General features: G+C 34.0%; 1 protein-coding gene across 1 annotated transcript in view; it reads right to left on the bottom strand.

The window, feature by feature from the left end:
* Nucleotides 1-3,004: 3,004 nt before the first annotated feature.
* Nucleotides 3,005-16,070, bottom strand: part of LOC308659071 (UDP-glucose:glycoprotein glucosyltransferase 1-like) — a gene marked incomplete at its 3' end in the record, with an annotated part of 45,771 nt that continues 32,705 nt past the window's right edge. Inside the window, exons 12-16 of the mRNA XM_081312063.1 lie at nt 13,020-13,111; nt 11,533-11,683; nt 9,294-9,413; nt 8,473-8,558; nt 3,005-3,104 (exon numbers count right to left, since the gene is read on the bottom strand). Coding sequence (XP_081168189.1) covers nt 3,005-3,104; nt 8,473-8,558; nt 9,294-9,413; nt 11,533-11,683; nt 13,020-13,111 — 549 coding nt within the window. The remainder of the gene's footprint in view (nt 3,105-8,472; nt 8,559-9,293; nt 9,414-11,532; nt 11,684-13,019; nt 13,112-16,070) is intronic.

Here is a 16,070-nt window from a genome sequence, read left to right on the forward strand (position 1 = left end):
GAAATAAATTGTAGTATTGTATGATTGCATAGTAGGGTGACTATAGATAACACTAATGCAGTGAATATTTTGAAAAAGTAGGAAAAAAAGGATTTTTAATGATTTTACACAAATAAACTATATGTATTTGAAGATACAGATAAGCTTACCCTGAATTCAACATTACACAATATATGTATATATAAAAACAATAAATGGAACTCCATCAATATGTACAATTTTATATGTCCATTAAAATTTTAAAAATAATTGTATAACTGTATTGCATAATTAAAAGTTTAATGGATATCTTCATTAAATGAGGCATATAAAAGATATTTTTCCTTTATTTTTCATCTATTTTGAGAAAAGTTATTTAAAAACTGTTCAAATACTTTTGACATTACTTCACAGAGGCTGTGAGGTGTGCACATACAGAAGGGAGATTTGGTTAGATGTTGTATTTTTTTTTATTCTTAGGAATACTTGTTATTCTTGTGTTAGAGATGGATCACTGTTTTTTTATTATTATGGGCACATATTGCTAAAGGGTACAAATGATTAGAACACTTTATTTCATATTTACTTCAGTTATATCCAATTCTAAAATCAGCTCAATTCCATATATATCAAACCAAAGAGTGAACAACTATTATAAATGCCAGTCAAATAATTAGTACATAGTTTTGAACAGGATGACCACTTGATCAACATGATATATGGTTTCTATTTTTCTATTACATAAAATCATGTGCAAAATATACATAATTATACTTACACTTTAAACCTGTTTAGGAAAGCAATGAGTAAGAAAAAAGAGAAAACTACATTAGAGATATTGTGCTCATAATATTTTAACATATAACTTATTCTAAATCATGAATAATTTACTGGTTAAACTCATAGTGACCATTAATGATATAGTAGGGAGACTAAGGATTTCAATTCAAAAAGTGAAAGTGGGAAGCACTTCATTATTACCATTATAGTTATAAAAGGGGCTAAAACATTCATTACAGGAAAATAAATAAATGAGCTAAATGGAATAGGAAAAACTGGATTAAAACACAGTGACGAGAATTTCAATTCTAACAGAAATGAAAAACTGAAGATGGTCTTTCTAATTGACTTGTTGGTTCACTCAGCTTGAAGAAAATTAAAGGAATGAAGTGAGTCTTACAGGAAGCACTGATTCCACTCTTGGCCTTACTTTGAAGCTGAAATTGGAAGGTAGAACTGCAGAGTATCAAATTCATTACAATTTTCATCATATTTGCTTTGTACTTTTTTATACCTAGCAAATTTCAAAGACACATCATAATATAAAAGAATAGCTAGCCATTTTAATCTTATTTACAGGCAAAATTTGAAGGTACAAACATTAGGTCTTTACATGTTAGAATTTTTCTTTGATATATGAGCAGAGCAAAACTCATTTTGTGTGATTCTGTTAATCTACAAAAAAAAGTAATAACTGAAATAAATGTGTACTAAAAAGAAAATTAAATAATCATCTATAAAACATTTAAATATAAGCATCTTATTATTTTTTAATTTCAGACTGCTGATAATATCACATGAATGCTTCAGTTTTGATCACTGTATTGCATGTCAAATATAAGAACGTTTCTCACTAATTTTCTTTCCTATCAGGATATAAAATTGCTCCTTTGGGAAAAAGATGGATGAAAAAGGACAACTAACAATACAGAATAAACTTGAAAATTAATATTGGATTAGTGGATTAATAATCTAAAATAATTTTCCCAGTATCATTTGTTCAGATTTAGTATATCATACCTTCACATTTAGTATATTGATTGACATATTAAGGAAACATTAAGCTCCAATATATCAACCTAAATATTATGTTGGCAACTTCACATTGTTTTTGTGATGAAAATATTCCTCTAATATCTTCATGTAGATCATAATTTTCCAACTTCAGGTTGAAATCACCTTACCATACTCAATTCAGAAGGAAGTTTTCAGTGTTTGAGAGTTTACATTTTCAGTAAACATTTTACATAATTAATAACAGCTCTACTACTATTTCTTACTACTTGTTACATCAAGTAATTTATATAATTCATGATGTCTGTTATTTATTTTCTCTTTGTAGCACCCTCAGAGTTACCTAACTTCTTGACCAGCTTTCTATTTTTTTTCAGTAGACATATATTTAAAATGTGTATGCATCAGTCACAAAGTTTCTGATGCCTAATATCAAATCAAGGATATTGCTAGGATATTGCCTTAACTATATACATTTAAATAGTAATAATTACTTGATTATTTTGAAGGGTCAAATAACTTTTTAAGCACAGATATTATAAATGGAAGAGTTTCACTGTAGGAAATGGAAAATTAAGGCTCTACTCACTCAAAACATGTTACCAGCTATTATAAGACAGCTTAGATCAAGGAAGGAAGAAACCACATGGAGAATTACATGTGATATGCTATGATTTTATTATGATTTTGTTAACACTATCATCATCTGCATGGAGGTAAATTTAGCCATATGGATGAAAACCTATCATGGAAATATGTGAGGTTTCATACCTTTGTTTGGAACTTTGTAAAATGGGTATATGGATATAAGATTATATTGTTATATTCTCTAGGATACTTATGAGCTTCTCTCAGGAGGGATTTAATCCAAAGAATGAATAAAACCACAGGAAATAAGCTAATCCTCCTACTGAATGAGATTATATTAGGAGCACAGGGACCTTGAGCTGTACGTGGAAAGCTTGTAATGTTTTCCTTTTGAGGAAGGTGATTTGGTTCAAAAAAGATAAAGCAATCCCAGAATGGTTGAATTACCAATATTTTTCAACTACAAAGCCACATTACAAGAGATGATTTTCTATAGGTCTTCAAAGAACAATCCATGTTTAGTGTCCTTGAATACTTACTGTCTGTAGCTGACTAAGACCACCAAGATGGCAGGAATACAGCAGAGGATGATGATGAAGGCCAGAGCCAACAGAGTCCCTTCTGTGTATCCTAAACTTTCTCCTCACTTTTTAATGCTGGTCACTGCCTCTGGAGTCCGGATCTGCAGAATGTGGCCTCCTTCCCCATAATATGGTTGAAAATCTTTATTGATATCAAGCAGCCTGCCATCCAAAAATCTTTATGATTAGATAAATAGTAAAATTAATGACACTAGAAAAGAAAGGGCCATTTTAAAATGAAATAATACTATAAAATATTTTATTATCTTTAATTTTAAAACAAACTGAGAGTGTTATGAATAATAAAGGTATTACACTGTGGAGGAGAATCAAGGAATGGAATAATTATCACTTATTGTATACGAAGAATCAGCAATAAAGAAGAGTTAAGTATATATCTGTATAAATCAATGCTGTTAATGCTAATGTCCCTTACTTTCAATATCACTAAACCTCCAACATCAAAATAATTGACATCATTAAGGTATTCAGATGGAGTATAATATAGTATTCCAAAGTAGACAGCACTGTTTAAAATTATATTCATTCATTTTCTCTTGTGTCTTCAAGATGATCTTGAAGACACACAATACTGATGGACTACAGCCCGGATTCTGACACCATTATGGAAATAAGTCTGAGACTCCAACCTAAATCTTGAGATTCACAATAAACTTTTTCTACCACATCATCTTAAATGCCAACATTCTCAAACCTCAAAGTGAAACAATGTTTTATAGGAAGAACATGAACAAATATTTTTTCTGCCTGGGAAAAAAAAGATTAAATCAATGATGCAGGTAGAAATAATTGTAGTCAGGAAGACAAGAAATAGTGGCCAAGTTAATCCAATTATTCTTGAAAATCTTTCCTCTAAATAACACTATGTTAACTATAGATATTACACTGTCAAGGAGAATCAAGGAATAATTATCACTTAATCTTATTATTTGGCTATATATTTTATACTGTGATTAGTAGGCAGTATATTTTTTCAAAATTCCTGGGTAACTTCTTTACAGTCTTTTATAAATGTTAAAATCAGTACACTTATATTCTTAATACTACAGAACCACAAGATGTTTAAGTTATTCTTAATTCTTTAGGAGTTTTTATTTAAACTCCAATGTTTTAATATTAAAAATTGGAAAAAATTAAATATTTCAAGAAAAAGAAAATTACACATGGCTCTGTGATGCAAAGCAACTGTACTCACTGCTAAGATCTAGGTATACTAAAAAATCATTTAATTAAAAATGTTATAACATTTTGATTATAAATCATAAAAGAGTAAAAATATTTTAAAATTGTGTTTACTAATACAAAATTAACATCCTTAAGTTGAAAACCATGGAAAACATAAAGACTTGTGAAAAAAAGCTTTAAATGGCTCTAAATTTTATCATCAAAATATAAAATGGTAGTTACCGAAGACTAGGGAGAGCAGAAAGGTGAGAAAATGAGGAAAGGTTGACCACTGAGCCATACCCCATCCTTATTTTGTGTTACATTTAGAGACAGAGTCTCAATGAGTTGCTTAGCATCTTGCTTTTGCTCAGACTGGCTGTGAACTCTTGATCCTCCTGTCTCCGCCTCCCAAGAGGCTGGGATTATAGGAGTGCCCCCTGGCATCAGGTACAAGTAAAATATTCTAATTATTTCTTGCATAGTAGGATGACCATAAATATTATGGACTTTATATTTCAAAAAGCTTGAAGAAAGGATTCTGAATATTTTCACTATAAGAAAATGATATGTTTAAGAAGATAGGTACGTTTAACTTGATTTAAGCAACATACCGTACATTATAGGAAAACATCCACAATTCCCCAGAACACACATAATTTTCTCTTGTATCAAATTTAAAAATAGCCAAATGTCATGTTTTTGCACTTTTACAGTGTATTTATGCCTTTTTGAAACTATTTGTTCTAATTTTTAGCATGACCATGCAAATTTTAAATTTATTTAAAACCCCGTTCAGAACTTTCATATACGAAAACAAGATGCTTGGTATCAGATGAATTCCGATAGCTAGTTTATTAGTCTTCCAATTTAAGAAACCTAATGGCCCAGATAATTCAATTTTGGTTTTAAAGCTACATACTTTCTTAACTTAAATTTTCATACTGCAATATAATACAATTAGGATGCCTTTTAAAAACATATCTGGAATTTATAGATGAAAAATAAACCTTTTATAAAAATTTTCCTAGATGATTTTTACATGTAGAACAATATAGTAAAGTTTTAATCATTTTGTTTGATATTTTTATCAAAGAAATATATTCTCAATGAAGTATAGATTAAGAATTGAATCACAAGAAATATATTTTTTTCAACTGGGAAAGATCAGAACCAGAAGATGATCATTACTTGAAAGGATACTCTGCCCCTTTCAAATGGAATTGATTTGACAGATATCAATTTATTGGACTCTTGTTCAAACTATGTAAGAAGAATTCTTATTCATACAGGTGTTCCCCTTTGAACTGTTATCTAGACTAATGATCTACTTTTTGTACATTTAGAGCAGCTTGACTAGTTAAATATTTTTGAGTCGAAACATTTTTTTTCTTACAACATGGTGAATTTTGTTTTATTGCTCTTTGGAATTTTATCAGGCAAATGAGATGTATTTTATAAAGCCATAAAAGAAAATGAGAAAAAAAACTAAGCTAATATTTTGATAAACTAGTATGTGTATATTCGTTGTAAGATTAAAGCAACAGAAACCCACAAATAAAGAGGCATTTTTACTCCCTCTGAAACTCTTTTCCATGGATGTATACAAGAGAGATTAGGAACGCAATAAGAGACAAGAGAAAAATTTCATTCACGGTGCAACAGGAAAGAAAGAATCCTTTAAAGCTGTGGCATGGGCAGAAACACTAGGCCATTTCCCAGAAATGAGCTCACACGTGTAAACTATCCCCTTCCCTAGAGTTCAGGTGAAGGTGTACGTTTTACTTTTGCATAAACCAAAATTGACTATACCTAAAAGAGGAACAGTGGGTCCCCTGGGCCTAGTATCCTTTGAAACAGTACAAAGTAGAGGTTTCATCATGCTGGTTGCGGAAATACAAAGGACTCACACTTGGCAAAAAAAAAACCAAAAAACCTTATCCAATGCAATGTGTGGCTGTCATAAGATGGAGAGGGCAAAATCTGAAAAACACCAGCCCAATGTCTGAACACAGCTACATAAGGATTAGCTAGATTAGTCTTCCAATATAAGAAATAATGGCCCAGCTAATTCAATTTTGGTTTTGAAGGTACATATATTCTTAACTTAAATTTTCATACTGCAACATAAGGCAATGGGGATGTCTTTTCTGAAACCTAACTGGTTTTTATAGATGATAATCAAAGGAACCCCCATCCCACACCCATCCTTGGATTAAGATTGGAACCAAGCCACATGGAAGAGCAGCATAATACTGCTAGAGAGAAAAGAGGAAGGGGAGGACTCTCTCCATGGCAGAGGACTACAGGGACCATTAGCAGGGAAGGGTTGAGGAAGGAGTATGAGAACACCCCAGCACTTTAGTCTCTATTCTAAGAATGCGTCAACCACATTCCACCAGGAGAAAATGTGAACTTTGTAACACACTGAAAGTAATGACTGTTCCAAAATATAACTCCTGAATAGATTTACTCAACAGAAAAGGGGATGTGTGCATGTACTGACATAAACTCCCCATTAGTTCTTACTGTTTTACATATCTGGTAGTCAACCAAATAAAACACAAATAGACTATAAAAGAAAAGAAGCACACTAGTCAAGTAAGAAAGAAAATAAGAGAACCAGACACAGATAACCTAGATATTGGAAATACCACAAAGGAACTTGGATACTACTCTGACGAATACACAATAGAATTCAGGAGAAAGTGGAAAGCATACGTGAACATGGAGAGATTCTGTACAATGTTGGAAACTATAAAAAATAATCTAATGCTAAATGGGAATGCTAAAGATTTCTATTTAAAACAACATTAAGATGAAGAATTTCTTTAATGAACTCATCAATAGGCTTACATAGATGAATCCATAACTTAAAAATAGGGCAAGAAAAAGTTTCCAAACTAAAACACACAGATAACAGTGGGAGGGGAGGAGCACCAGAATAGTGATCCAAACACCATAAGGAAAACTGGATTCTGACTGCAGTCCCAGAAAGGGAATAAAGAGGAAATGGGGCTTAACAACTATGTGAAGATCCTCAGTATTACTAGCAACATTTATTGAAAACTGTTCTTTCCCCAAGTCTAAATTATTGTCGTCTTTGTCAAGAAGCAGGTGGGTGTAAAGGTGTAAACCTATTTCTGACTCTGTGTTCTGTTCATTGGTCTATGTGTGGTTTGATGGCAGTAGCATGTTTTACAGTATATTTTGAAGGCAGGTAGTGTACTGAGTTGTTCATTTTGCTTAACATTACTTTGGCTATTCAGGTCTTTTCTGTTTCCATATGAAATTGGACTCTTTCCCCCCGCCCCCATATCTCTGTGAAGAAGGCTATCACTATTTTGAAAGGGATTGTACTCAATCCGCAGATTGGGGTATTCTAACCATTTCCACAATACTCATTCTTATCTAAGAGGAGTATTTCAAAAATGGTTCTAGACTGGGCAAATATAATACACAAAAAGTAGATGATGGTTATTTGAGTCCAGTTTGGAGAAATCAGAAATAACAAATAATTTTAATAAATTTCCCTTTTATGTGATAAAATGTTCTCAAATTGATTATGGTAATGGTTGCACAACTCTGAACACTAAGAACCACTGGATTAAACACCACGTTAAGTGGGTAATTACATGGAATTGCATCTCAAAAATGGTTTAAAAGGTAAGTATTTGAAGAGAAAATTCTGAGGAATATTCTAGAAAGAAAAACAATAAAAATACCAAAAATAAAGAAACAAACAAAAATGTGGGTACAATAAGTTCAAAACAAGATAAAAGTTATATATATTTATTACAGAGAATTAATCAACTCACATATCCACAAATACAAAAAAATCAAAATACCAATAGACTTGCCAAGCAATAGAAATCATTTACACGTCATTAAGAATCATTCCAGTCATTTCCATGTCTGTAAAGTGAAATAAATGTGTCTGTCTGCACTATAAAAGGCTGTGTTACATTTTGTAACATTTAGTCCCTGATGGTCTGACAGCAACTATGGCATAGCTCTATATGTTTGCCAAAAGTGGAAATTGGCTTTGTGATGTGGTCACTCAACGTAGGAAAACTCTCCTGCACTGGAAAGCAAGCTGAAACCACGAACTATTTTTAAATAGGTATTTATTAATAATTCAATGGTGGTAAGCTCCTATTCATTGAGAATCAAATTCTGAGCCCCCAAAGATACTGGCTTCAATTCCAAGTAGAAGGTAAAATTGCCATTAATGATCCTCACTATTAATTACCCTACAATTCAGTAGCACCCAGATTTATACTTTGGAATGACAAACAAAACCTCAGCTAAATTAGAGAGATTATCAAATCAATACTAGTGTTACCTTAATGGTATATGATTACTGAGGAACATTTCAGCTGTGTTAATCAACTCTGCTGTGGCCTCATGTGCAGGATCAACTATGATAACCTGTAGGGAGAGGGTAAGGAAAAGAACCCATGAAATGACATTTATTCAAATGTTCCTGGGCCAATAGAAATTAGTCATCTTACATGAAGCCAAGATTTTTGTATCTACTATCGAACCACATAAAAGAGGAATTAAGACAACCAGCAGCTGTATCCATCTTTGTCAAAGAATGTGGTTAGTAAAGACCACACACTTAAAGTGTGTATCTCAGTTATTGAGCAACCCTGGGTTCAATCAAAAGTACTGCCAGAAAAAAAAAAGATATTAAAGAAAACCAGTAGTAATATGCATCTTCTAAATGAAAAGGAGAACTGTCTTAAAACTTAAATTGCTATGAACCTAAAACTGCTCTTAAAAAATAGTGTTAACTAAACCAGAGGCTGGAGCTGGAGCTCAATGGCAGAATGTATGACTCATATATGTGAGGTCTGGTTCAATCCCCAGCACTGCAAAAACAAATACAAACAAAAAACTAAAATGACGTAGCCTAAATCTAAAGCTTTGTGTTACACATGCGGAGCATTTCCTCACACACTGATACAGGCTGCAATGCTGATGTAGCATCTCAGCACAATAAAAGATCCATATATTCCAAAGCCCTTTCTGTTTGAACAAGAAGTTGAACTGATGATGGTAGTAGTTGTGGGGAAGCAACTAGTAAAGGACAAAAAGATAGGAAGAGGGGAAGGGAGAAACAGAGTTCACAGGCAAACAATAAGTAGAAGTTTCATTTACCATGTTATGCAAGTTTTTCCTAATCTGCCGAATAACACCAGGAAAGGTAGGTCGAAGCAACTCCTGTAGACTAGAAGGCCATGAAATATATCTGCTATCAGCCTCCAGGTTATTGACCCACTAGAAAAAAATAACACAACATGGCACATATACTTTAGTCACTAGTTACTAAAATTGCAGTTAAGACTTTATTTTGAGAAGAATTACACGGAACAAGACCCTTTTCAAAGACATAAGAATCAAGTAGAAAAATAAGTGCCTAAAAGACAAGCCACAGAATAAATAAAATTATTTCAGCCAATAAAAACAATAAAGGGCTAGAGTCATGAAATACCAGTAAAAAAAAAAAAAGATGCAAGCAATTCAAAGGAAATGTGTCAAGAATATGAAAGTAATTTACAGAAGAAATCCAAATGGGCAATAAATACAAGGAAAGCATATACCCTCAATTATAATCTGGGAAATATAAACTAAAACAACACATTAAACTGAAAACAAATTCAAACTTTGTCAATATCCAAGAACAGGCAAAAATGTACTGCAATATAAACTCTCACCCAATGCTTGCGTCTGGAACATTCACTTTAGAGAAACAGACCTAATAAAGCTGAAGACTTGATTCGTACCCTACCCCTAATTACTCCAGATCTAGGTTATCTACCCCAAAGACATTTCACATGCACATGCTCAAGGGAAGATGTACAAAAAGAGCCATTAAAGCACTGCTTCAATAGTAAAATTAGAAATGACTTAATATCCATAGAGAAAACAATGAACAAACAGTATGTATCTATGTACCTATCATTTCTTTAAAAAGAGTAGGGGTGAAGGAATTATGTGTTTATTTCCTTGTTCATGGATGCATAGAGTATTTCTGGAAGGATGTAAGTTAAATGCTGATCCTTGCTGACTCTGAGGAGAAAACTGATGGCTGGATAACGATTTGCACTACATAAAGCTTTTATATTTTAAAACTAAAAATGTATAAAAGATTTTCTTTAAAAAAGTAAAACATAAAATATGATATAAAAAACTATGTATCAACATCAACCTACAAGTCTTGAAAAAACTTGCTTAAAAAAGGAAGCTGATGAAGGACAATGATATGGGAATAGACTATCCAAATATTTAAAATATTTAGTAGGAAATAACATAATAAAATAAGGGACAGGGGAATGCATATCAACTACAGAGAATAATTATTTTCATGGAGGAAACCAGTGAAACTGGGAAGGGAAATACTGAAATATTTTTTCCCAGAGATTTGACACAAAATGATTATTTAGAAAGTATATAGATGGCTCATATAGTTGTTAACCCCTTTATTAATAAATATGTCATATTTATGTTATTCTCTTTACTCATAATATAAGTAAAACATTTTAATCATAAAAACAAATGCCATAACAGTATTCATGAAAATACATAACAGTTTTTTCTATCAAAATTCCTAGGGTGCTAAAATGTACTAGCCATATGAGGTCTACTCCAATCTTATTATTACCATGACCACCTACGATGACACTACTCCCCACATTCTTTCTTAAAGGTGACAAAGGCTCAGAGAGATCACATAGTAGGTAATAAAGTACTAGAAAGGAAGGTTATTAACGAAACATCATACTTTTTTTAGTTTTTTTAATTTGTTCTAATTATACATGACAGTAGAGTGCACTTTGATAAATCATACATAAATGGAGTATAATTTCTCATTCTTCTGGTTGTACATGATGTAGAATTACACCAGTCATATAGTCATATATGTACATAGGGAAATAATGCCTGATTCATTCTACTATCCTTCATTCCCATACTCCCTCCCCTCCCTTCACTCCCTTCTATCTAATCTAAAGTAACTCTATTCTTCCCTAGCCCTCCCCCCCTCCAAAATTCTGAATTATTTAGCAGTTTTAAATCACACACATTGCCACAAAATCTCATAGGACCATATGTAGCTGATAAAACACAAACTAGACTCTCCTTCCTGAGAGGTGTTCAGCTGAATCCTAGGGATACAATGTAGACAGAGATCATTATCAACCAAAGCAGTGACAATAACTCAACTTTTAGGAGCATTTAAGAGCTACTGTGTAGTATATGCATAGTTCCACATAAACGGTTGCAAATACATGATGGCAACACAAAAGATGGTGGAAATAGCTGAACTCTCAAAAAAGACAAATTAGATAATTAAGATGCCTGACTAGAATGCCCCTTGATACCTCAAAGGAATACTCACTGAAATAGCAGAACTCCTGATGTCTACAGCATAGTTGGCCTCAGAAGGCTGGATGTTCAGCTTCAAAATATTATGCAGAGCGATGCCTTCTATTCCCAGTCTGTGCAGACCCTCCATTACCCAGGCTTCATTCCTCAATACATCAAACAAACTAGGGGGAAAAATAAATTAAAAAAGCAAACCTAGGTATTTAGTAAGAAAAATTTAGATCCTTGCTGTGGGGGGAAAAAAAAAGAAAAGAAGATTCATCAGGTCAAACTCAGTGCCAAATTAAACTGAGAAACTCAACAAGGGAACTTTTCCCCTTGTTTTATCCCATCAAAGTGTGCAGACAGGAGGGGTAGAACATGCTTCTTGGCTCCTATTTATTTACACTTCTCAGTGTATATATAGATTATCTCTAAGTATAAATACAATTTGAGGATGAAACAACTCTAAATCTACACTACACTGCATGTTTTTAAAAACAGTACACTAGCCTCCCTGCATTATTTCTAACAACTGCATGTGAGTCTACAATTATCTCAAAATAAAGTTTAAAAAAACACCACAAAGATACTAAATTATATATCTTTAATGTTTATATCAATATTAATTGACACAGGCATGTATACACATACACACACACACACACATGACCACAGAAAAAAGTCTGGAGAATTGCTGGGGAAGAAGAAAGGGAGTTGGATAAAATAAGATGGGATGAAATTTTACTTCTTAGTTCCCTTATCTCTGTATTATTTTGCATTGGTTTTAATGAGCAAGTACACCATTTTAATATACTAAAAAGAACTGTATATGATTTTAATAAACCATTCAATAAAAACAATTTTTAAAGTATTCATATCCATTTAACTGACTTATCACTAGCTCCATAATGCAATAAATAGGCATAAATGTTTAATTAAAATAACTAATATGAAAATATTTTATTGTGTAAACTACTTCTGAAGTATTAACAATTACTTTTTATTTTTGCAATTAGGAAGCCAGTGACAACTGTCTTGATTTTCATTCCAAGGAAAAAATCTGAATTCTACCTGACTATCCATTCCCCTCCCACTAAAATCATAAAGATAATTTGGGGCTAAATAGTTTTAAACTACATTTTAAGAATAACAAAAAAGTAGGTTTTCAAATAATAATGCCTTCAGAGACAGCATTTTGAATAAACCCCTTCGCACTATTCCAAAAGCAAGAGGTCTTTTCTGATGCTATCCTTAACAGGTAAACTTTAGCTCTAAAAGGGCATCCTTGAAAAACAGAGTCCTTGAACATGCATTATGTTACAAGATGGCACTAGATCACAATGTCCACCCCAGGGACAGCATGGGCCCACCTCCACACCCTTGGGGTTAGGGAGTACAGCCTGGTAAATTGTCTTTGCCTCATGCCACAGTAAGAAGGGACAACAATCTGAACACATCACAAGGAGCTACATACACATTATAAAAACTTACAAAATGAGAAAAAAATATCATCTGTACCTGAATATATCCTGTGTATCGAAATCAATATGAAGCCCATTGATGAAGAGAGCAGAGTCTCCAGGCCGTAATCCTAAAGTTCCCTTAAAATACTGAAAAAGAAAAAGGAAATTATTAGAGAATGGTGAAAGAGTGTTGAACAAACCCTTCTGCATTGCTGGGGTTTAGTGTCTGTACAAATCTTGATATTCTAAGGTGGGGTTAAGATTTCCTTCCATATACTCTCACATATACTCTCACACATCTTCTTTGAATTCAATATAATAAATGAAAGTGCTGATACATAGGACATACACCTTTCTTCCATTTCCTCCTTCCCTCATGCTAATGATGATAAGGGAAATTCTAAAACCTGTTTGAAAAAAAAGTCAACAAGAAACCCAAGTTACTCAGTGGAGCACCCAAAGACTCTTACTTTTGTTCACCAGTGCCAGACAATAGTGGGCAAGCTTTCTACCCTTATCTTTTTTACATTTCTGCTGTTTTCCCTATCTGTGATATCAATTAAGGCTGTGACAGCAGTCAATAATAACAGCTGAACCCTCTTGATGAAGTTCAGGGATCACACCAAAAAGGGTTTCCTTCAAACCAAGGCACACCAAAAAACTAAGCTGCTGTGCTGGGGACAACAACGCCTCCTGCTGCCTAGATCTGGCCTCCATGCTGTCTTTCACCTGCCAGTCCCCAGATGCTGATGGCCCTGCACTCAGGTGGCTATGCAGTCCCTGAGATTTGCCTGAGCCAATGGAAATTGCTCTGATTTCATGTTGAAGTATCTGTTAATAATGACCTTTCCATTCAATTCCTCTTTCTCTCAAAATAAACTATTATTGGTATATTCTATACCACAGGAAACTGAGCCACATAGTGGAAACCAGAAGAAATTAGATACCAGAAGCAAAACTTAATCCCTTAGGATCCTACAGCTGGAGAGGGAACCACTGAGCTCCCTTCACCCACTAATTGTCAGCAGACTAAGAAAAAATATACTTTTAAGATCTAGTGTCACATGGGAAAAGAACAAAACAATGAGGAAGCCATAGCTGTTGCTTCATGACCATCAGGATTAAGTAGTAAGCAAGATAAGGGGATAATATTAAAATACACATATATTTCAAAATATTGGGTTGTATACCACGAATACATACTTCCCAATTTAAAAAAGGGGGGGGGGGTACGGGGACAATGCAGAGTTGCATCAATTGAGAATTGGCATTTCTTCCATGGGAGAGAAGAACTACACATGTCCACTTATTCCGGAGTCAGAAAAACTAACTCTCAGCTGGTAAATACAGTTTTTATCTGTTTCTAGATCCGGACACTAGTAACACAGATGAGTTTACTTTGGGAAAATTAATCAAACTGAAGATTCGGGATCTGGGCACATTTTTGTATGTTTTATACTTTGGGATGCATTTTTTATGTACTTTATGTTTTAATAAAATGTTTTACTCAAAAGCAATAAGAACCCAGGAAACACCAATATATCCTGCACAATTTAATGTTCTGTCTTCTTGGTGGGGGAAAGCCTAAGTATTATTTGATATTATTATTCTGGAAATTTGAATTAAATAGTTTTGTTTTGTTTTGTTTTGTTTTTTGATGCTGGGGATTGAACCCAGGGCCTTGTGCATGTGAGGCAAGCACTCTACCAACTGAGCTATATCTCCTGCCCCTGAATTAAATAGTTTTGTCAATTCAGTCAATATTTGAGAAATACTTGGTTTGCTTATTTCTCAGAACTATTTAATTAATTAGTATCCTACACATAAAAGTTAAGGAAATTTGGTGTAAAGGCAGTGAATTGAACACAAGTATTTTTTTCCCTCCTGAAACTGTACTGAAAAGCCAGGAAAAGAACCTTTTTTAGTTATGAGTTCACAGGGCAAAAAGAACAGAAAAGAAAAAGGCCAACAAATTTTGGAAGCAGAAGGGAAAGGGGTGAGTAATAACTGGACTAGCAATTCCAAGAAAGCTTATTGCTAAGTAGAAGGTAGGAAAAGTCAATAAGAAACCCAAGTTACCATGTGGAGCACCCAAAGACTCAAGAATTCACAACCCAAAGGACACATGTATAAAAGAGGCTGGCAGAAAGCCTCTTTAAGACATGGCCCTGGGCTGGGGATGTGGCTCAAGCGGTAGCACGCTCGCCTGGCATGCTTGCAGCCCGGGTTCAATCCTCAGCACCACATACAAACAAAGATGTTTTGTCCACCGAAAACTAAAAAATAAATATTAAAAATTCTCTCTCTCTCTCTCTAAAAAAAAAAGACATGGCCCTCCTGTTGATCCCACACAGCCCGGTGACTATTGTCACTGAACCCTACACTCCAGAAAAATGGAGGCTCATGGCCTGGAAAGAGCAAAACAGAGAATCTGTGGGCTGTGGGAAATTAGATAAGCACAGGGGTCCCTGCTGAAAATGGGAGATTGAAGATGTTTCCAAATGCTCTCCCTACCAGGTTTCTATAACCCTGGCAGCCAGACTATACCCTCCAGGCAGAAAATTCACAAATCTTCTGGAGACTGATCAGTCTCTTTGATGAGAGTTTTCCTACAGCTGTCAAATTTTTAAATTCCAGGAGTTTTTCATGCTCTTGAATTCTTCTTTGCTGGTATTCTCATGGCTCTCTGAGGATGAAAAGAGTGCCTTTGTTTTCTTCTCTTTGCGATGCCTACTTCCTCTTCTTTTTGTTGTTTTTGTTTCCACCCCCACTTCTTCCAGACAGGGCCTTGCTATGTTGTCCAGTCTCACCTTGAATTTCTGGGCTCAAATGAACTTCCTGCGTCAGCCTCTCTAGTGGCTGGACTACAGTGCCCAGCTCACTTCCTCTAAAGCAGCCTGTTTGGGATGTCAGTCTCTTGTCTTTGGTATTGGAGACTTTCCTCAAGTGTCTAGTGATAAGTGGCTAACTGCTCATATTGAAGTGCAAAGCACTAAGAATCTGATAGGCCTGGGCAGTCTCTACAAATCAGGGTACCCTAGGAAATGGCCACACCAGAACACCCTATAGTAAAAAAGTCTCATCCTTAAGGCTTCTAATCAGTTTA

This window comes from Spermophilus citellus, assembly GCF_964194105.1.
Source record: "Spermophilus citellus genome assembly, chromosome: 10".
NCBI lineage: Eukaryota > Metazoa > Chordata > Mammalia > Rodentia > Sciuridae > Spermophilus > Spermophilus citellus.